Below are 15,771 nucleotides of genomic sequence, written 5' to 3'. Positions count from 1 at the left end.
AGGATTTAAACCCAGTTTTCTGTGCCCTCCCTGCCTAAGTCTTCAAAAAATACTATAGACAAATGTTCTGGCTTCATGAATGAGTTGATGGGATAGCATTTTACCCATGAACTACAAGAAACAAGGTGTTGTAGGACACTGCTATGGTCTTAATCCCAGATGAAATGTGAAATTACCAAAATACGTAATCTGGTGAGGCCAAAAAAGTACAAGCATCTCATTAAAAAAAAAAAACCCAAACCCCAAACAAACAAGCAGTGCTTTATCAAATTCTATACAGTGCAGCACAAGGGCTGTTTGCAACTGCTATGCAATTTAGAGGGGGGGAAAAAAAAAGTATTCTCCAGCTTTGACTAGTCCAATTGTAAAGCACTCCAAATGCTGCTTCCATTTTGTCCTTTGGGAGGTCAGTGAGAGAAAGCTCACTTTGTATTTTCAGCTCACTCGTGATACTGTACATGAGGGAAGGCCCTAGATCCCACAGACTATTTCCCTTCCTTCCTGTCCTCTTCCCCCACCCCAAATACCCTCTTAAACTACTACTTTTTTGGTTCAAACAACAAGGCTAAACAGTTGAAATTTTAAATAATGATTGAGGATTTTTTTTATTCATTTAAGTTTCAATATCATTACAGAAAATGTTATGGTACAGAGTTGTTTAACATTAGTTTTATTTCTTTGCTCATTTAATTTCCACACGAATGCTGGTAACACTAATATCTGTACAAGATCAGTCTTTGATTTTTTTTAGTTTTTAGTTCTGTACATTTTTAAATGTATTGGTTAAAAAGGCTGTCAGCACTTAAGGAAGCAATTTTTTTGTTTGTTGAAATAAAAGGTATCCAGTTACTGCCCAAGAGTACTGAGCTGGGTGGCTGCTGGGACAAGAGAGATCCCTGAATGCGCAGCGAGGTGAGAAAACCTCGGGGCTTCATTGGGTTCCCAGTGCAGCCACTCTGCTGTTGGCACTGTGCACATCAACACGAGATACAAGATAAAGAACAAGCAGAAGCTCTCTGTGAAGCGGTTATGAAGCATACTAATAAGGGAAATCCAAGTGTTGTCTACGCTAGTATAAATAAGCAGACAGCCTTGTTTTAAGAGCATAAGTAGTTGTATCTTAAAGATGAGAAAAAACACAAGTTCTGCAGGCACCTACTGCTGTCTACTAAAAGCTACTGCTATTAGAACTAGCATTGAACACACAAAGCAATTGCAAGGAAAGGAAAAAGTTGCTTTGATATAATCAGAATAAATTTCTTTGTTAAGATTTGTTTTAAAGTTTTTTTTTAAAAGGTATTTATTTAAATTCCATTTGAAATATAATTCAAGATGTTGACTATACTGATCAACTGTTATCCAAATCAGAAAAACTAGCTGTGCCGTTGCATATTACAGGATACAGTCAATGATATGTGGACATGCATCAAAGCTTCGCTCTTGCTGGTGACATCATAGCCTTCCAATGACCATGACATCCACCACCTCCCCCTTGTGAAGCTCCACATACTGCTCTGTCTTTGGAGGTAGCATCAACAGTCCATTGGCACTGCGCATGCTCATCAGACGACTGCTCATCTGATTCCCTACAGGAGAGCGAGAGAAAAATTTCAGTTACATTTTCGGTTAGTTTCAAACGCTCCAAGACACCACGCAAGAAACATGAGCTGTTCTTACAAAGATGTTCATGTTCCTAACTTATTCATAAAGCTGGGATCTCACTGTTCCAAGGTGGATGGAAACAGAGAACTCTGTAAAGAATTAGTCAGCCTCTCATTGCTCTGGCTCTCAAAACCCTCATTCCCTTGGCTGATTGCTTTCCTGTCCAGCCTTCTACATTATCTGTACCTCATATCTTGTCACAGTAAATTGCTTTTCTAATTTCTAATTAGAATTCTAATTTCTAATTAAAATTTGTAATTTCTAATCCTATCAAAATTATTTTTCAATTTGTATACATAATTCTGACTGTACAAAGACAAAAACCAGCACAATCTGGAATGTTTTTAAAGTAGTTGAAGCCTTAGGCTGCAAAAGCTGATGGTGAGTAAACTTTTTGATAAAACTAAGGCTGCTAACACAGAACTAGCTGAATCCAGCAGATGTGAGCAGAATGAAGATAAGAACCAAGGAAACACTTCCAAGAGAATGAGGTAACTCCAGAAGAAGGCCAGCCCAGTGACAAAGCAAACCAGTAATAAATTAAGAGATCACCACACAGAATTAGAATTAGAATCAACCCAAAGTGATTGGACTTGGGGATTGTGTGCTGGGTGGTGCGGCTATAATTGAAGGGTGTGATCTGGGGTAGGGGTCCCTCTCTAGAGGCACCCAGCTTGAGCTGTAACCTGAGAACTAACAGAAGAGGAATTGGAAACCTTCACTTGGACTTCACATTTTTCAGCAGGATCCTAGGGTTGGACCCTGTTATGGTGTTTGGCTGCATAACCCCATAACATACGACACCTCAAAAAAATGGGTTTCTTTGGGACACTGAGCTTCTTGACATGTCCTGAAGATAGACGGTATCATATTGGTAGTACTGACAAAAAAGGAAGATACGTTAATAAGTCATGCCCTTTAGTTTCTTGGTTTTCAAAGTTGACCGACAGATAAATCATTCCAGACAGTCTGCTTGCTTAAGGAAAGCAGTGGTACACAAGTAAACAGAGTTAAACCAAACACAGCATTACAGATGTAAGTAGTACCTTGACTTACACCTGGAAATATATCAGCAGCTGTGTGATCTTGGGAGTCAACATTAAGAACTTTCTCTGAGTAAATAGTAAGATGCATTTGAGCTAATGTTTTCCCTGTGGAAAGCTGTAAATAGTTCTTCGTATTGAACAATTCAGATGTAGCAAAAAGACAGTTATTGTAAGGACCTGAATCTCATGAAATTGTCAAGAATTGGTCTTTTAGCAGTATACAACTGAAGTATTCAAACATGGTATTTACCTGAACTGCAGCTGAGTATCCAGAAGCATCCTTAGGTGGAAAACATGACTAATAAAAAGTCTTAGTCTGCTTTAAGAGAACATATTCAGCCTCTTTGATCTCTTTACTTTTCCAGTTCAGCTAGAATCACACTTCTTTTATTTGTATTGTTCCTACCTATGCCCCAACTTGTGTTTGTTTAGTACATGCACATGAGCAAAAGGAAGCAAATAGCCCTGTGAGTGCAAGTAAGCATGGGTGGTTATAAAAAGGAATGTGTGCACATATGCAAGCATACAGGCGTACAGTGTGTGTGTGTTTATAAAGGCAGGTTATTCAGATACAGGAAATTCTGATGGTTAAGTTGGTAAGTCATACCATGACTGAATTTGAAACTAATGTACATGCATGTACATGTACAAGTTTGTCAGCAAATCAGTCTGTATAAGGAAGGTTATACGAAAAAATGTGCACATGCTCCGTTGTTTTTAGACACGTCTGTAGAAGGGGAATGACCTGGGTGAGTGTGTCTGTCAGGCTGTGTGAGTGGGTACTAACCTGTACTCTGTGCCCAAGGTAGTGGTTCTTGGTGATGCCAAGTCAGTATGCACCGATGATATTCTGGGCGGGGGTCCAATTTTACGTCACATGATAACTGTAGAAGAAGCAAAGAAAGGATGAAAATGTCACGCATTCAGAGTGCACTGTCTAGGATAACAGAATCATCTGCTCAATTGTTTTTCCTAAAAACAGTCTGTTTAAAAACTTGCATTTTGAGGTCAGATGGTGTCTAGTGCAAAATCAAAAGCTCTAGAAGGTAGAGACTGCGATATTTAAGGGAAATACAACTGTGATATTATAATATCAAAGTGTATGATGGACTCTACATGCATTAAGTGGAATATTCCAAAGCTTTTCCTTTACTGGGAGTTAAAGATATAATTTAGTTGGAAAAAAGCTCTATTGTCTTTGGATTACACATGCATAAAGATAAAAAATTAATTCACATTCAAAAATCCTGCTAGCTCTGACAAAAGGGAAGTGGTCAATCTTTGAAATGAAAAGACATATGGGGCATGGCTCACAATGGAATTTAATTGAACACACTGGAAAATTTATGCAAAAGTAAGGATCACTACAAATTTCTCTCTTTTAGGATATTTTAGCTGTGAGATGAAGAAAAATCTGGATGCCTGAGGAAGTGTGGAAGAGAGATATAGGATAAGCAGTAAGAAAAGTGCATAGGCAAGAACACTAGGAAAACTATAAAAGGTAATGTGTTCCTTGGTACTTTATTTGAATCAAAAATAGAAGAATAACACATTATAATAATGTGCCTTGAATCTATATTACACTGAGTTACAATATCCATGATTTCTTGTAAGAGTGAAATGAATATTTAAGGGATTTACATTGCTTAGAGTAGGGGTCACGTGGGTTACTTATATAAATAACTCAAGATCAGAAAGGCTTTAACATTTGTATTTTCTGTTGCTAATACAGAACTACCCAGCTCTTGAAGACATTCCTAGATTACTCTGCATTTTTTTACCACTGGTTAAAACAAATGTTTTGTTTGAACAGGAAAGCATCCTTCCTGCCTGACTGGCAAACAGCTGCTTGTATATCTGTATGTCTTGCTCCATTAGATAGCCACCTAACTCTTAGAAATTATGGGACTGAATATTACCAGTTACAGAGAATGCGAATGTACCTCTGTTTTGTGTGAACTTCCTTCAGTTTGCCAGAATTAGTTTAGGGCTCAGATTCCACAAACAAGACAGCCTTTCACAGCCCAAAGAGCTGTACTTCAACTTCTTGAAAGACTTTTTAAATAGAGGACAAGGTTCTTACCCTGGCTTTGATGATGGTGGGCCGAGGATCCAGGATTCCCTGCATTTTCCTCAGTGCGGGAACAACAAACAGATTGCAGGTGACAACAGCTGACACAGGGTTGCCTGTAGGACAAAGAACAGTTGGTGGTGACTCCCTCTTGATTTACTCTGTAAAATGCTGAGAGTGATCTCAAGTTTTTAAAGCAATTGCGCTCTAAAGGATTCTAAAGAGCTCTTCAGTGCTATGTACAGGAAACATTTCAGTCAAGACTGGAGGGGTATGTGGCAAGTACACCTGTTGAAAGCTACATTCTCTGGCTGATGGTGTGCCAAAATCCTGCTCTGACCAGAACTGCCCTGTGTTCCTCAGGCCCCGCCATTTGCCTCTGCTCCTCTGTTGCCTTTGTCTTACTCCTAGATTTGTCTGGGGTCAGTGCAGGGTTTACTGAGCACAGGTATAGGTCCTAGCTTATAGGGCTCTTGACTCGTAATTAATGATTCCAAGACCTACAGAGAAATAACTTTCAATTCCCTAACAGGGTAGCAAAATGCTGTAGTACAAATTCTGAGGAGAATTCTACTGATTTGTATGTCTTCTCTTGAATAAGAGAGGTGTATGACCAACGTCTGTCAAACACCACTTGTCTTATACATCTGGACTTCCCTAGATGATACTTCTGAAATAAATATTATGATCAGACAGATGCTCCATTGATCTCTCTCCTGGAAGAAAATGTACTGCAGCAACTAAAACAAGAGAGAGAAAAAGCACTAGAGAGACATCTGAAAACCACCAGCTTATCAAGAACAGGATTCCTTGTGTAGCCAGAAATCCATGCAAAGCCAGAGCAGTAAGAATAAAAATAAATTCCTCCCGATTTAGGAAGATAGAGATTTGTAGCCAGATCCCTAAGGAAATTTTATTCTGAATTCAGTGATTTCCCAAGGGACACAGCATGCAGGAGGTGAAGCGATGCTGCCCTCTCTTGGTTCCACGGTATGATCATGATAAAAAAAATTCTGTGACATGTTCCTTGGCACTCCCTCGTATTTTCTTTCCATTTTCAATACTTGAGAGTGGATACACTGACTTACATGCACAGAATGTTCAATGTGAAGGTGGAGGGAGCTGTAGGAAAAACCCACCTCTGTACAGTACCACTTACAAAACCTAAAGAAATTGTTGGATGGAAGAAATCTTAAGGCCTGTACACCAGCAAATTCTGAGGACAGGAACAAGAACCCCTTATTGTTTCCCTGTAAGTCTGCCTCTTCTGGAAATTTCTTGGAAAATCTTAAAGGTACTTTCCTTAGGGATGCCAACACCAGACGTAGAGGCATAGGTGCTGTGAAACGCCACTATTCTGGTTCATGTCTGTCATCTACGCACAGCAACAAAAGTAATCCACAAAACATCTTACCTGGGAGCGCAAAGATTATTTTTCTTACGCCATCAATATCCAGGGTTGCAAAAGTTGTTGGCAGGCTATGGAAAAGGAAAATCATTTAAAATCTGCAGTAGACTTTGATTGAACACTATTATATTATTGTTTAAAACATTTGGTAAAGAAAAAAACCAGGATCTCTCTTTTTCTCAGCAGTTCATTAGCACCTGCTGCTTATTTTATACTGGGGGTACAATCCTCTCTTTGTGATGACAGAACAGTTAGTTTTTCTTGGTATTCAGCTATGAAGCTGTAAGTAGATGAATTTGCTTCTGGTGAGGAAACACCTAAGAGCAGATGAACTAGTAATCAAAAATCTAAATCCTGTCTTCATGCTAGAAGCCAATTAACAAAGAAGTAATACTGAAATTATGGAGTTACAGAGCTGTATTTGTCTTCCATAGAAGGTTCTCCAAATTTTTTGTAACATTAGTGACTCTAATTTCCAGTGTATACAGCAGTAGTGACAATGGAGCAGTATTTCAGAGCAGCAAATGCTAGCTAGTCTGCAGATGAACAAATTCAGTTACACAGGCAGAGCGGCAGTCCGGTAAGACCTAGGTCTATCAGTAAAGAGCTCTTTGTGTGATCTGTAGTGACTTGTTATCAGGGCTGTTACAGTTATGCAAATGGAACAGTAACGTGATGGCTCAAGAATGTGGCTGACAAAGAAGAAGGACTCGTCCATTAAAAAGTTTTCTCTATACCTATGTTAATGTAATCCTTTTAAACATTAGAAATGATACTTTATAAGGAGCAGTAATTCGGCTGAGTTCCTTGGTTTCATCTTAAGCTAACAACTATCACCTGGTCAGCAGATGCTAGTTGCTCACCAGCAGCAACTTTGGAGATTTGCCACACTTTCACCATTACTACCTAGTTTTGTACCCGCTAGGACTAATCAATATCCTATTTTTTCAGGGAAAATTGGTGTTGGATGTTTTTGTTTTAAAATGTCTCTAACATAATGGAAACTATGTGCCAGACCTCCAAATCTTATAACCAGTGCACAAACTGAGGTACAAGAAAATCTAGTTGCTAATTCATATTTACTGGAAACTCTGAATTGTCATATGAAATTTCAACACCATCACTGGTAAAATCATCCAGTACTTCCTTCTGCCAGTGCTGCTAGATGAGATACAACCTTACATTAGCTCAGCAACTTTCATAATCAAGTGGAGAAATGGTAAACCCTAGGCATCACTCTGCAGTCATTTAGACATCAAAATACAGGCATACAAAGCAAATTGTGACTTCATTTTTGGTACTTACTCAAGGCAATTTTTTCCAATAAAGTAATCACAATTTATATCTAAGGTCTTTTAAGACAGAATTAATAAAAACTAAGACACAGTATTTACTACTGCACTACAGCCAATGAAAATGAGAGTGCTTCCATTCTCAGTAGGATTAGATAACCAAATGTTTTGGTAGCATTTAGAAATATCTTTCTTGGGGCATAAAATGAAAATGGATCTTTGGGGAAAGTAAGATTTCTTAAAGCTTTTCTGACTAGTTATTAGAAGTTTATTGCTACAAGTCTACAGAGGGATCACCAGAAGAAAGAATTACATTCGCTTTCAGATTAGCCAGAACCAGAATTTAATATTCTGAATTCTCTAAATCAGGATATCTGTTCTTGTCAGCAGCAGAGGCTGGAGTGCAGATTTCACTTTTGGGACTTCCCCACATTGGCTGTCGCAGTATGACAGAAGCAGTGAGCAATTTCCATGCCTGGGCTACATCCAGCATGGGAAGAAACATGCTTTCAGCTCACTTGTTCCTTTTATGGAAGGAAGGTGGTGGTAGTAGCAGCACAAGCACCAAACCCACATGCAGTTCTTTACGGGATTGTATGCAGAGACAGTAAAAATATTTGTCTATTCTCACAGCAAAACCCCACTTTCTGTTCTGCTCCCTGGCAACAGTTACGGGCTAGAGGGAATCATTCCTCAAGGGTGCACTTGGCCTTGGGTTACTGGATGGTGCCAACCTAGCTTGCAAACAAACTGCACTCCATGATTAGTGAGGCAGAGCTGTAGACATCTTTCCACTGCTGTACTGCGAAAGGGAACTCTCTATTTTCAATACATGTAGTTTTCATTTTCTCTACAAAGCACACTTCCAGTCTCATTAATTAGCAGTGCTACAGCAAAGAAAGCACTGCTGAAACAGTTTTCTGAAGAAAACTAAATACATAAAGGATTGTGTTTACTTTAAAATTGCTGTGCTCAATATGCCAACTGGATAAAACTTTGTAAATTAACTGTCATTCCGCCTCTCTCAAGACTCTGCTTGTTTACAGGAATATAACTTATGCAAATTTTGAAGTGAAATGAGATGCTCATTATGCAAACCAGCACCCAATGTCCTTGGATTTCCCAGTTATTTCATAACTATGTCAATATCTGAGCTCTGTGATCACACTGAAGAGTGTGGCAATATTTATACCATGCTGTTTTCCCCCCAGTCTCCAAACTTGGTTTGCCATAGTTATCAGAGAATTATCTCTTACTGATAATAAGCAATCTCTCTGTTCCAGTTAATTTTACCCATCAAGATGATGACTAATCCAAATAGGACTGATTTTGCTTCTTTTCCCATATATATCTACCATGTGGTTTACAGTATATGATGAAAACTGAAATCTACTGAAACACTTACAGAGGATATTTAGCCCAATATAACCTCCATCTATGCTGCCTAAGTAGAAAGATTTCTTACCCTGGTTTCATAAAAACTCTGCCAAAGTGAATCTGTGCATGAAGATCAATATCCAGCACCTGTTTAAGATAGTCCTGTTTAAATAATAATAAAAAAAAATCAATTAAGTAACATCAAAGTGGCTTACATCATCTAACCATTCAAAGCAATTAATTAATATCAAGTGAAGATGAAAGACTTCTCATATCCCAAAAGTGCTACAGTCCAGTGGGGTATTTCCGGTATTTGGAAGAAAGTATTTTCAAAAAGAAGAGGTGAAGAACAGACTCATTTTAGGTGCCAAACCTGACTCCATGAGGACACAGTAATATATTTACTTAAAAGTCAGCTGCAGCATCAGAACCTCAAAGGACACCACAAATACCTGCTACTCAAACATTCTCTATGTCAAAGGTGGAAGAAAGCCTTTATGGTTCAAAGTTAAGGCTTAAAACCACTTTTGCCATGGACGCTATCTAGCAGTAGAGTTAGAGATCTCCTAGTATTTTTGAAATCAATACTGTACTGTAGAAATCATAGCTTTCCAGGATACTGTAATTATTGTAATTTCTGGGGGACATGGTCTAATTCACAGTAGTCAGGTTTAACAGTCCTTAGAAAGGAAAAACTGCGGGTGGCTTGTGTGTTCAAGTTAAATGATTTTGCATAAAAACGATCAATCCAGTTATTAAACTGAATTACTTGTTTAGTCTTTATTGAGAATTGCTGTGCTTGAAGATTTAGTTTCCTGTCTGATCTATTTAGTATAGACACGGGACGTAACAGTCATCTGTGAAGAGAGACTTTGGAAGCCGTAAATCTGAAGCTCCCTTGCAGCTGCCCCCTATTTCTCTCTCTCTTTTTTAGGGGTGTGTGTTTTGTTGTTGTTGTTATTGGTGTGTGTGTTCAAATACTTGGAAAGCAGCAACTTTTTTCAGCCATGCATGAATTCTCAATTATTGATTGCATTAACCCCATTTTTACTTTCTATTTACTTTTAAAATGTTCACAGTTACTTCACTGAAACTACCAAAAGCTTACTATCAGAGGGCTAACCATCAGTGGAACACAGAGTCTACTGACTTCATGCTGTTGCCTCAAATTCAGACTGGGGAGAAATTTGCTAGAAGGCATAAATGCCTGTAAGGCCATTCAGCAGTCCAGACACTTCCTCGTGTTCCTGCATCTGCACTATGTCGCCATGTTCCCAATTTAAAGACCAGCACTTATCCTTTATTATTTTTCTAGGAATACTGAGGACAATAATGGGATTGAAAGTAATTGGCATTGGTTTTAACTAGTCATCCATTTTCATGATGTATCCAACAATATGATTTCTACTCAGAAAAGTGACAAAACCAGCACTTGTTTGCCATCTCCTAATGACTGTCTTTAGTATCTGTTATAAAAGGAGAGATGTTTCTTTTACCTGCCAAATTCACAGATTCAGTCTGGGATCAAAAAGTAATCTGAGTTTTCCTTCGCATAAGTCATGAATAATTAATGTCCTGCAGGTTCATCTACGCCCCACCAGCATCTGTGTATCCCTATTTTCTTTGATGGTTTTGGCACAGGGATTATCAACAGGAACTCAATCAACAATTCTGTTAATGATTCAAAAGGCAAATATATCAGCTCACTGTGTCTCATATGTATTGCCTCTGTAGGACTATCAGGTGCAAAATGTGAGAAAACTATTTTTGTAACAGATACAGCTTTGGTATATTCAGGAAACAGATCTGCTGAGCAAGAAAAAGCTATTTATATACTCGGGTTGCTTTCTGAAGTACTTTCAAAGTAGCTTTATTCTATCTACGTTTTACCTGCTCTAAGAATAAAAAGAAGTCTTTTGCGTTCATGTGCTATTAAAAAGCACCTTCCTCATCATAACTACATAAATAATTCCTTAAATAAAACCACACTGCAAATCACTCACATCAAAAATTAAAACATTCCCTGTTGTACTATGCCTACTATAGCCCAGTAATAAGAACAAAGAGAATAAGGATAGCAATGATGACTATTTTCTTAATCAATTCACATTTAAGTGTTCCCAAAAAAGTAAGATCCCTTTTTAATAAAAATTAATACAAAGGTAAAAGCTCTGATGACAGACTCTGGCTTGAAATTCTTACACATATTGTAGCAAGTCATATTTAAATTTAGCATACCTTTTCCCCCATAGATACACCTCCTGATGTAATGATCACATCAGCACGGCTGATACCCTCATTCAGTGCATTCAGTAAATCATCTGGGCTACAGAAAAGAACAGGCAAGCAGATTAGTGGCATGGAACTATTACAAGTTGTAGTTTGTAAGTAAGTGTCTGTGTGCACACATACAGATGTACATACATACATGTGTTTTACGAAAGAGATACAGCTCTAGGGTAATACAAGATCTTTTCCTTCTTAAGACGCCACACTGCTCTATTCAAGATCTGCAATCTCATTAAGGAAACACCACAGCATTTGGCACCTTTCTGTCTAAGAGCTTTGCAATGGGAACAGTGGGATACCTCAGGTCGCGGCTGAAGAACACTTAACACAAATGTCTACAAGTATGTGGTCTGCATAATAGTTAGCAATACAGATTATGATTTAGGTGAACTGACAGGGCTATATAAAGGGACCTGACACATGAAAATTAGTGGCCACCAAGCAGGCTGCAGTACTACCTGTCCGGCCTATTTGATGTGTGCAAAAATGGGAGGAAGGCTTCACTTCAAACTTCTATCAGTGAAAAGTGGGAGTAAATCCTTTGTTTATCTTCTCCATTAGAGGGCTCTGCAGCAAAGCCAGCTGCTCATCCACTTCATCTTGAAAAATCACAACCAGTTCTGTTCAAGCACCTATTTACCTTCACAAGAATCAGTATAAGGGGAGCTGTGATGTTCCTCCATACAGAGTATAACTGCGAAGGTGAAGGATAGAAGCTGAGCATATTTCAGTTGTGGTGTCTTAACTTTTTTTTTTTTTTTAATCTATCTGTCTTCTAAACTGGAAACTTTGAAGTGGGCATATTACCTATCTAACAGCAGTACTGATGTTAATACAGAGCTTCAAGGCATGCAGTGGAAAAACTCAGTAATATAACTTATCCAAGACAAGGAATCCAAAAGAATTTCCAATATATTAAAGGCATGCTTTGCATTTAACATTTGTGAACTGACCAGAAGCTGACCAATTGCTGCAGCTGCATGTAATGTTCCTTCAACAGTACGTTTTTACTTTAATGATCCTGAAAGTTTTTCATGGGAGGCTGTTTCTTTGTAGAATGCAATTGAACGCATGGGCAATAATGCTAGTGACTGTATAAAGGTCTTCACCTGGAATACAGCACCTCAGTTAAATGCCACACTACAATCATGAAATGCCATAGTGGGTTACCAAGGCTTTGCAGGCTGTAAATGGCATGTAGGCTGTCCTTTGGGAACTTTGGCTGTGTTTAACTAAAAGACAGAATCACTACAGTTATTTTAGGGGTTTGAGCTGGAAATAGGAAAATTAGAAATACTATGCTGGCTGACCTTTCAGAGACTAACAGAAACTGTGTGTTTCAAAAGGTCTTGGAGAGAAAAATTGTTTCTGCTGATCATCCTGTCTTTGCCCATGGTTTAGTGAAATATAAGCAGCAGTTAGCATTATATGGTGCTGTGTGCACTACAATTTACATGACACAAGACTGTACTCCCTCACTGAGTAGATACTTCAAATGCATGCAGCCCTGCACACTCCTCATCTCATCTCTTCACCTGAGAGGAGTATCCTGGAGTATCCTCAAGTATCCTCTACCCTGGTTATGCCTTGCAGGCAGAAAGACTCAAAGCTTTCTCCACCACAGCCAGTAACTGATGCAGCATCTTCTTTGGCATCACAGTGTGGTTATCCTGCAAAACTTTTCTATTTGTCCTGGGTTACGTTGACTCCAGGACTGCATTGATTTGTGTGAGGTAGGCAACAAACTGCAGCAGAAAGAAGGGCAGATTGCTGGTGCCATACAGTAGGCTGTAATCAACCAGACAGAATTACACACTACCATTTTTTATAAGGAAACAGTGGCTGCAGATACTGTGTAATGCCTCAATTACTTTTGGTTAGGGTACTGGGGATCTTGCATACTCTAAATGGCTTGTAATGAATGGCTGAACTCTGTTTTCTTTAGGAAAAAATATAAAACATATGGACTCAAGCAAAACCATCTCCTCCTTTGTTCTTTAGGAAATAGAGACATTTTCTCGGCTGCCCCTTCTGAAATCTCAGTATCATTTAATCCAAAAACTAGCACAAGTCCTCACTCGTTGTTGAAGGCAAGAGGAAAGCAAGTTGGCTACTGTCAGTGTCTTCTTCAGAACCAACTGTTTCATATTGATTCTCTAAGTAGTAATCTGTATGTAATAAGATATTGCTTAAGACTATTACAGAATTTGTAATAGGAAAAGTCTCTCAAGATCTAAGTATTCCTTAATCTGAAATGCAGCAAGGAATTCATTACACAGGTTGATACAGGCCTTTCTGAAGCTTGACGACAGTCAGACGCTCATGCCACTATTACTAGGCTAAGACTGCTTTCAGTATATTTTTCTCATTAGGTTGTGATGAGCCGAGGACCTTATCTGGAGCTTGCTCCAGGCTGTTTCATTTTATCTTGCTTAATTATTTGAAAGTTATTCATAGGTAGCAAGACCACCTGTCTGGGGACATCCTAATTCTGGATTATGAAGTGTGCTTGCTTTTGGTTGTGGTTTAAGAATAATGGAAAGAATAGTGAAAAGCAAACGAGTCTGTATTTAACCACTGTTAAATAGAATGGAAGTACTCCTACTTAGATACCAAACATATATATAGCTATGTGTGTTTTTATACATAAAATTACTTAAGAAAGGAAATAAAACCCAAACCCAAAATAAGCCCAAGCTCACAGCAGCTGAGGACTCAATTCACACCTTTGTTTATGAGAGTAGCACACCACTTGAATAGTTCAGCATACAGTTTTTTTATTACGTGCCATGTAAAAAGTTGAAGATTTCTGGATTTGGTGCATTTTTTCAGCATTTCCAGTATAATGACCTGTATAATATGCCCCTTTACCATCTATATAATGCAAGAAGTTAAAAAATTCTACCACTCAAACTTTATACAACCAGTAGCACTGCATATCATCTTTAGATAGTTGCAAAATGCATTGAATTCTTCCAAAATGAGAGATGTGACAGAAATTTCATTGTAATAAACTGAATGATTATGCTGGTTTTGTTTTCATTCTGAAGAAAGGAGACATTTACAGAATTCCCTCCTTTGCAGAAGGCTTCTCTCTTTTTGCCATGTTTGGCACAATTTTTGTAACTTGGGTCTGTGTAAATTTCTAACCTCCTTTAGGCTCATAGTTCCATGACACCGCAATTAACACAAAACACTCCTTACAGGAGTCACCTGCTGTAATCTTCAATCAACACTGTAGCAAACATTTTCTTCACTTTTAGTGGACTGTAATGCAGAGAGTTATCATTCACATTTCATATTAACACATATTTGATCTAATCAGATAACAAGATATTACTTCTCATTTCATTTGTTGTATAACAAGGAGCAGCTTCTCCTTTGGACTGACAAGTAAAGGGAATAAATGATTTAAGACTATTAACTTCTGAAAGAATAGACAAAACTTTGGCATCTGAGCATAATGACATGATTGTTCTAAAAGGCCTGTGACAAATCACCATGAAGCTGAAAAATAACACTCACTGTCTGAGCAGGTACAAATCAGAAACTGTATTCTGAAGCCCTGGCCATTGCTAGGGGCAAGACATTGGATTAGCTAGACTAATGGTCCAGTTTACTACGATAAATCCTTTAAAATATCTTTCTAAAAGTGCTATTCTTGGATTTTTCCCCTTAATAGGCAGAACTGTAACAGGTGCTCAAGTATAATGGTGAATACCTTAATCAATATAAAGTAGATTTTGATGGGAAGTCTCATTTCCAGATGGCAAAACTATTCGTTTCACTTGGTGATTTTCAAAGGCAGAGGGACATTATGCACAAGAAAGGAGTGTGCTTTCCTAACACGCTGCAATTTGTTAATAAAACATACTCTCTTTATGTGTCAGATCACATCCCACTATTTTGAAATACAACTAAGAAAATTTGTTCTATAAGGACTACATACAGTTTATGAAACTATTCATATAGGTAAGTAAGCACAGATCCAAACTTCCTCTCAAGACTAGAAATCCTCATCTACAGCAGACTGTGACTGTACAAGTATTGTGTGTATTGTACATATATTTTTGAATCTGCAGACATAATGCTTTGCATAAAGAGCCCATATACTTTTAAGTGTATCTTTATATTCTCTGCTAATTTTGCCAGTCTGGTAAACAGTGTATCTACTTTACTACTCAATTTCCTGACCCTCTTTTTCAGTTTTATGGAACAGAATGAGCAATACAATCTGGAAATTAGTTGGAGGGTACCTGTTGTATAGTGGCAGCAGCATGCATAGAATCCTGGAAGCAGATGCATGACATTGCAGTTGACATGCCACTTGATTTCATTAATTTGAAGACAGGGCTTGCAGAATAGCAGTGTATGAGAGTAGGAACACCTTCTGGATTCATGAAAAATTAAAAATCCTGATTATCAAAGCTAGTTTGTGGAAAACTGATATACAGCACTTGATTACTAAGCTGTCTTTGAACTGAAAAGATACAGAGGAGCTTAAGAGTTTGAACAAGAAAATGGTGCAAGCCTCATTAAAATAGACATCAGCCATGCAGAAGAGTTTTTCCTTTATTGCTTTCAAAAGAAATAGCTACACGACAGTCAAGACCAAAGAATTCTGTT

General features: G+C 38.1%; 1 protein-coding gene across 9 annotated transcripts in view; it reads right to left on the bottom strand.

The window, feature by feature from the left end:
- Positions 1 to 573: 573 nt before the first annotated feature.
- Positions 574 to 15,771, bottom strand: part of GPHN (gephyrin) — a 297,031-nt gene continuing 281,833 nt past the window's right edge. For all 9 annotated transcript variants that reach the window (XM_027777278.2, XM_013305412.3, XM_027777280.2 and 6 more), the window contains 6 exons: positions 11,095 to 11,182; positions 8,945 to 9,018; positions 6,194 to 6,258; positions 4,792 to 4,895; positions 3,496 to 3,592; positions 574 to 1,586 (listed from right to left, as the gene is read on the bottom strand). In XM_027777278.2, the coding sequence (XP_027633079.1) occupies positions 1,453 to 1,586; positions 3,496 to 3,592; positions 4,792 to 4,895; positions 6,194 to 6,258; positions 8,945 to 9,018; positions 11,095 to 11,182 (562 nt within the window). In that variant the 3' untranslated portion in view covers positions 574 to 1,452. The remainder of the gene's footprint in view (positions 1,587 to 3,495; positions 3,593 to 4,791; positions 4,896 to 6,193; positions 6,259 to 8,944; positions 9,019 to 11,094; positions 11,183 to 15,771) is intronic.

Source organism: Falco peregrinus, chromosome 1 (assembly GCF_023634155.1).
Source record: "Falco peregrinus isolate bFalPer1 chromosome 1, bFalPer1.pri, whole genome shotgun sequence".
Lineage (NCBI taxonomy): Eukaryota > Metazoa > Chordata > Aves > Falconiformes > Falconidae > Falco > Falco peregrinus.
Note: the sequence above shows the minus strand (reverse complement) of the source record. Positions and strands in the feature narration are given on the sequence as shown.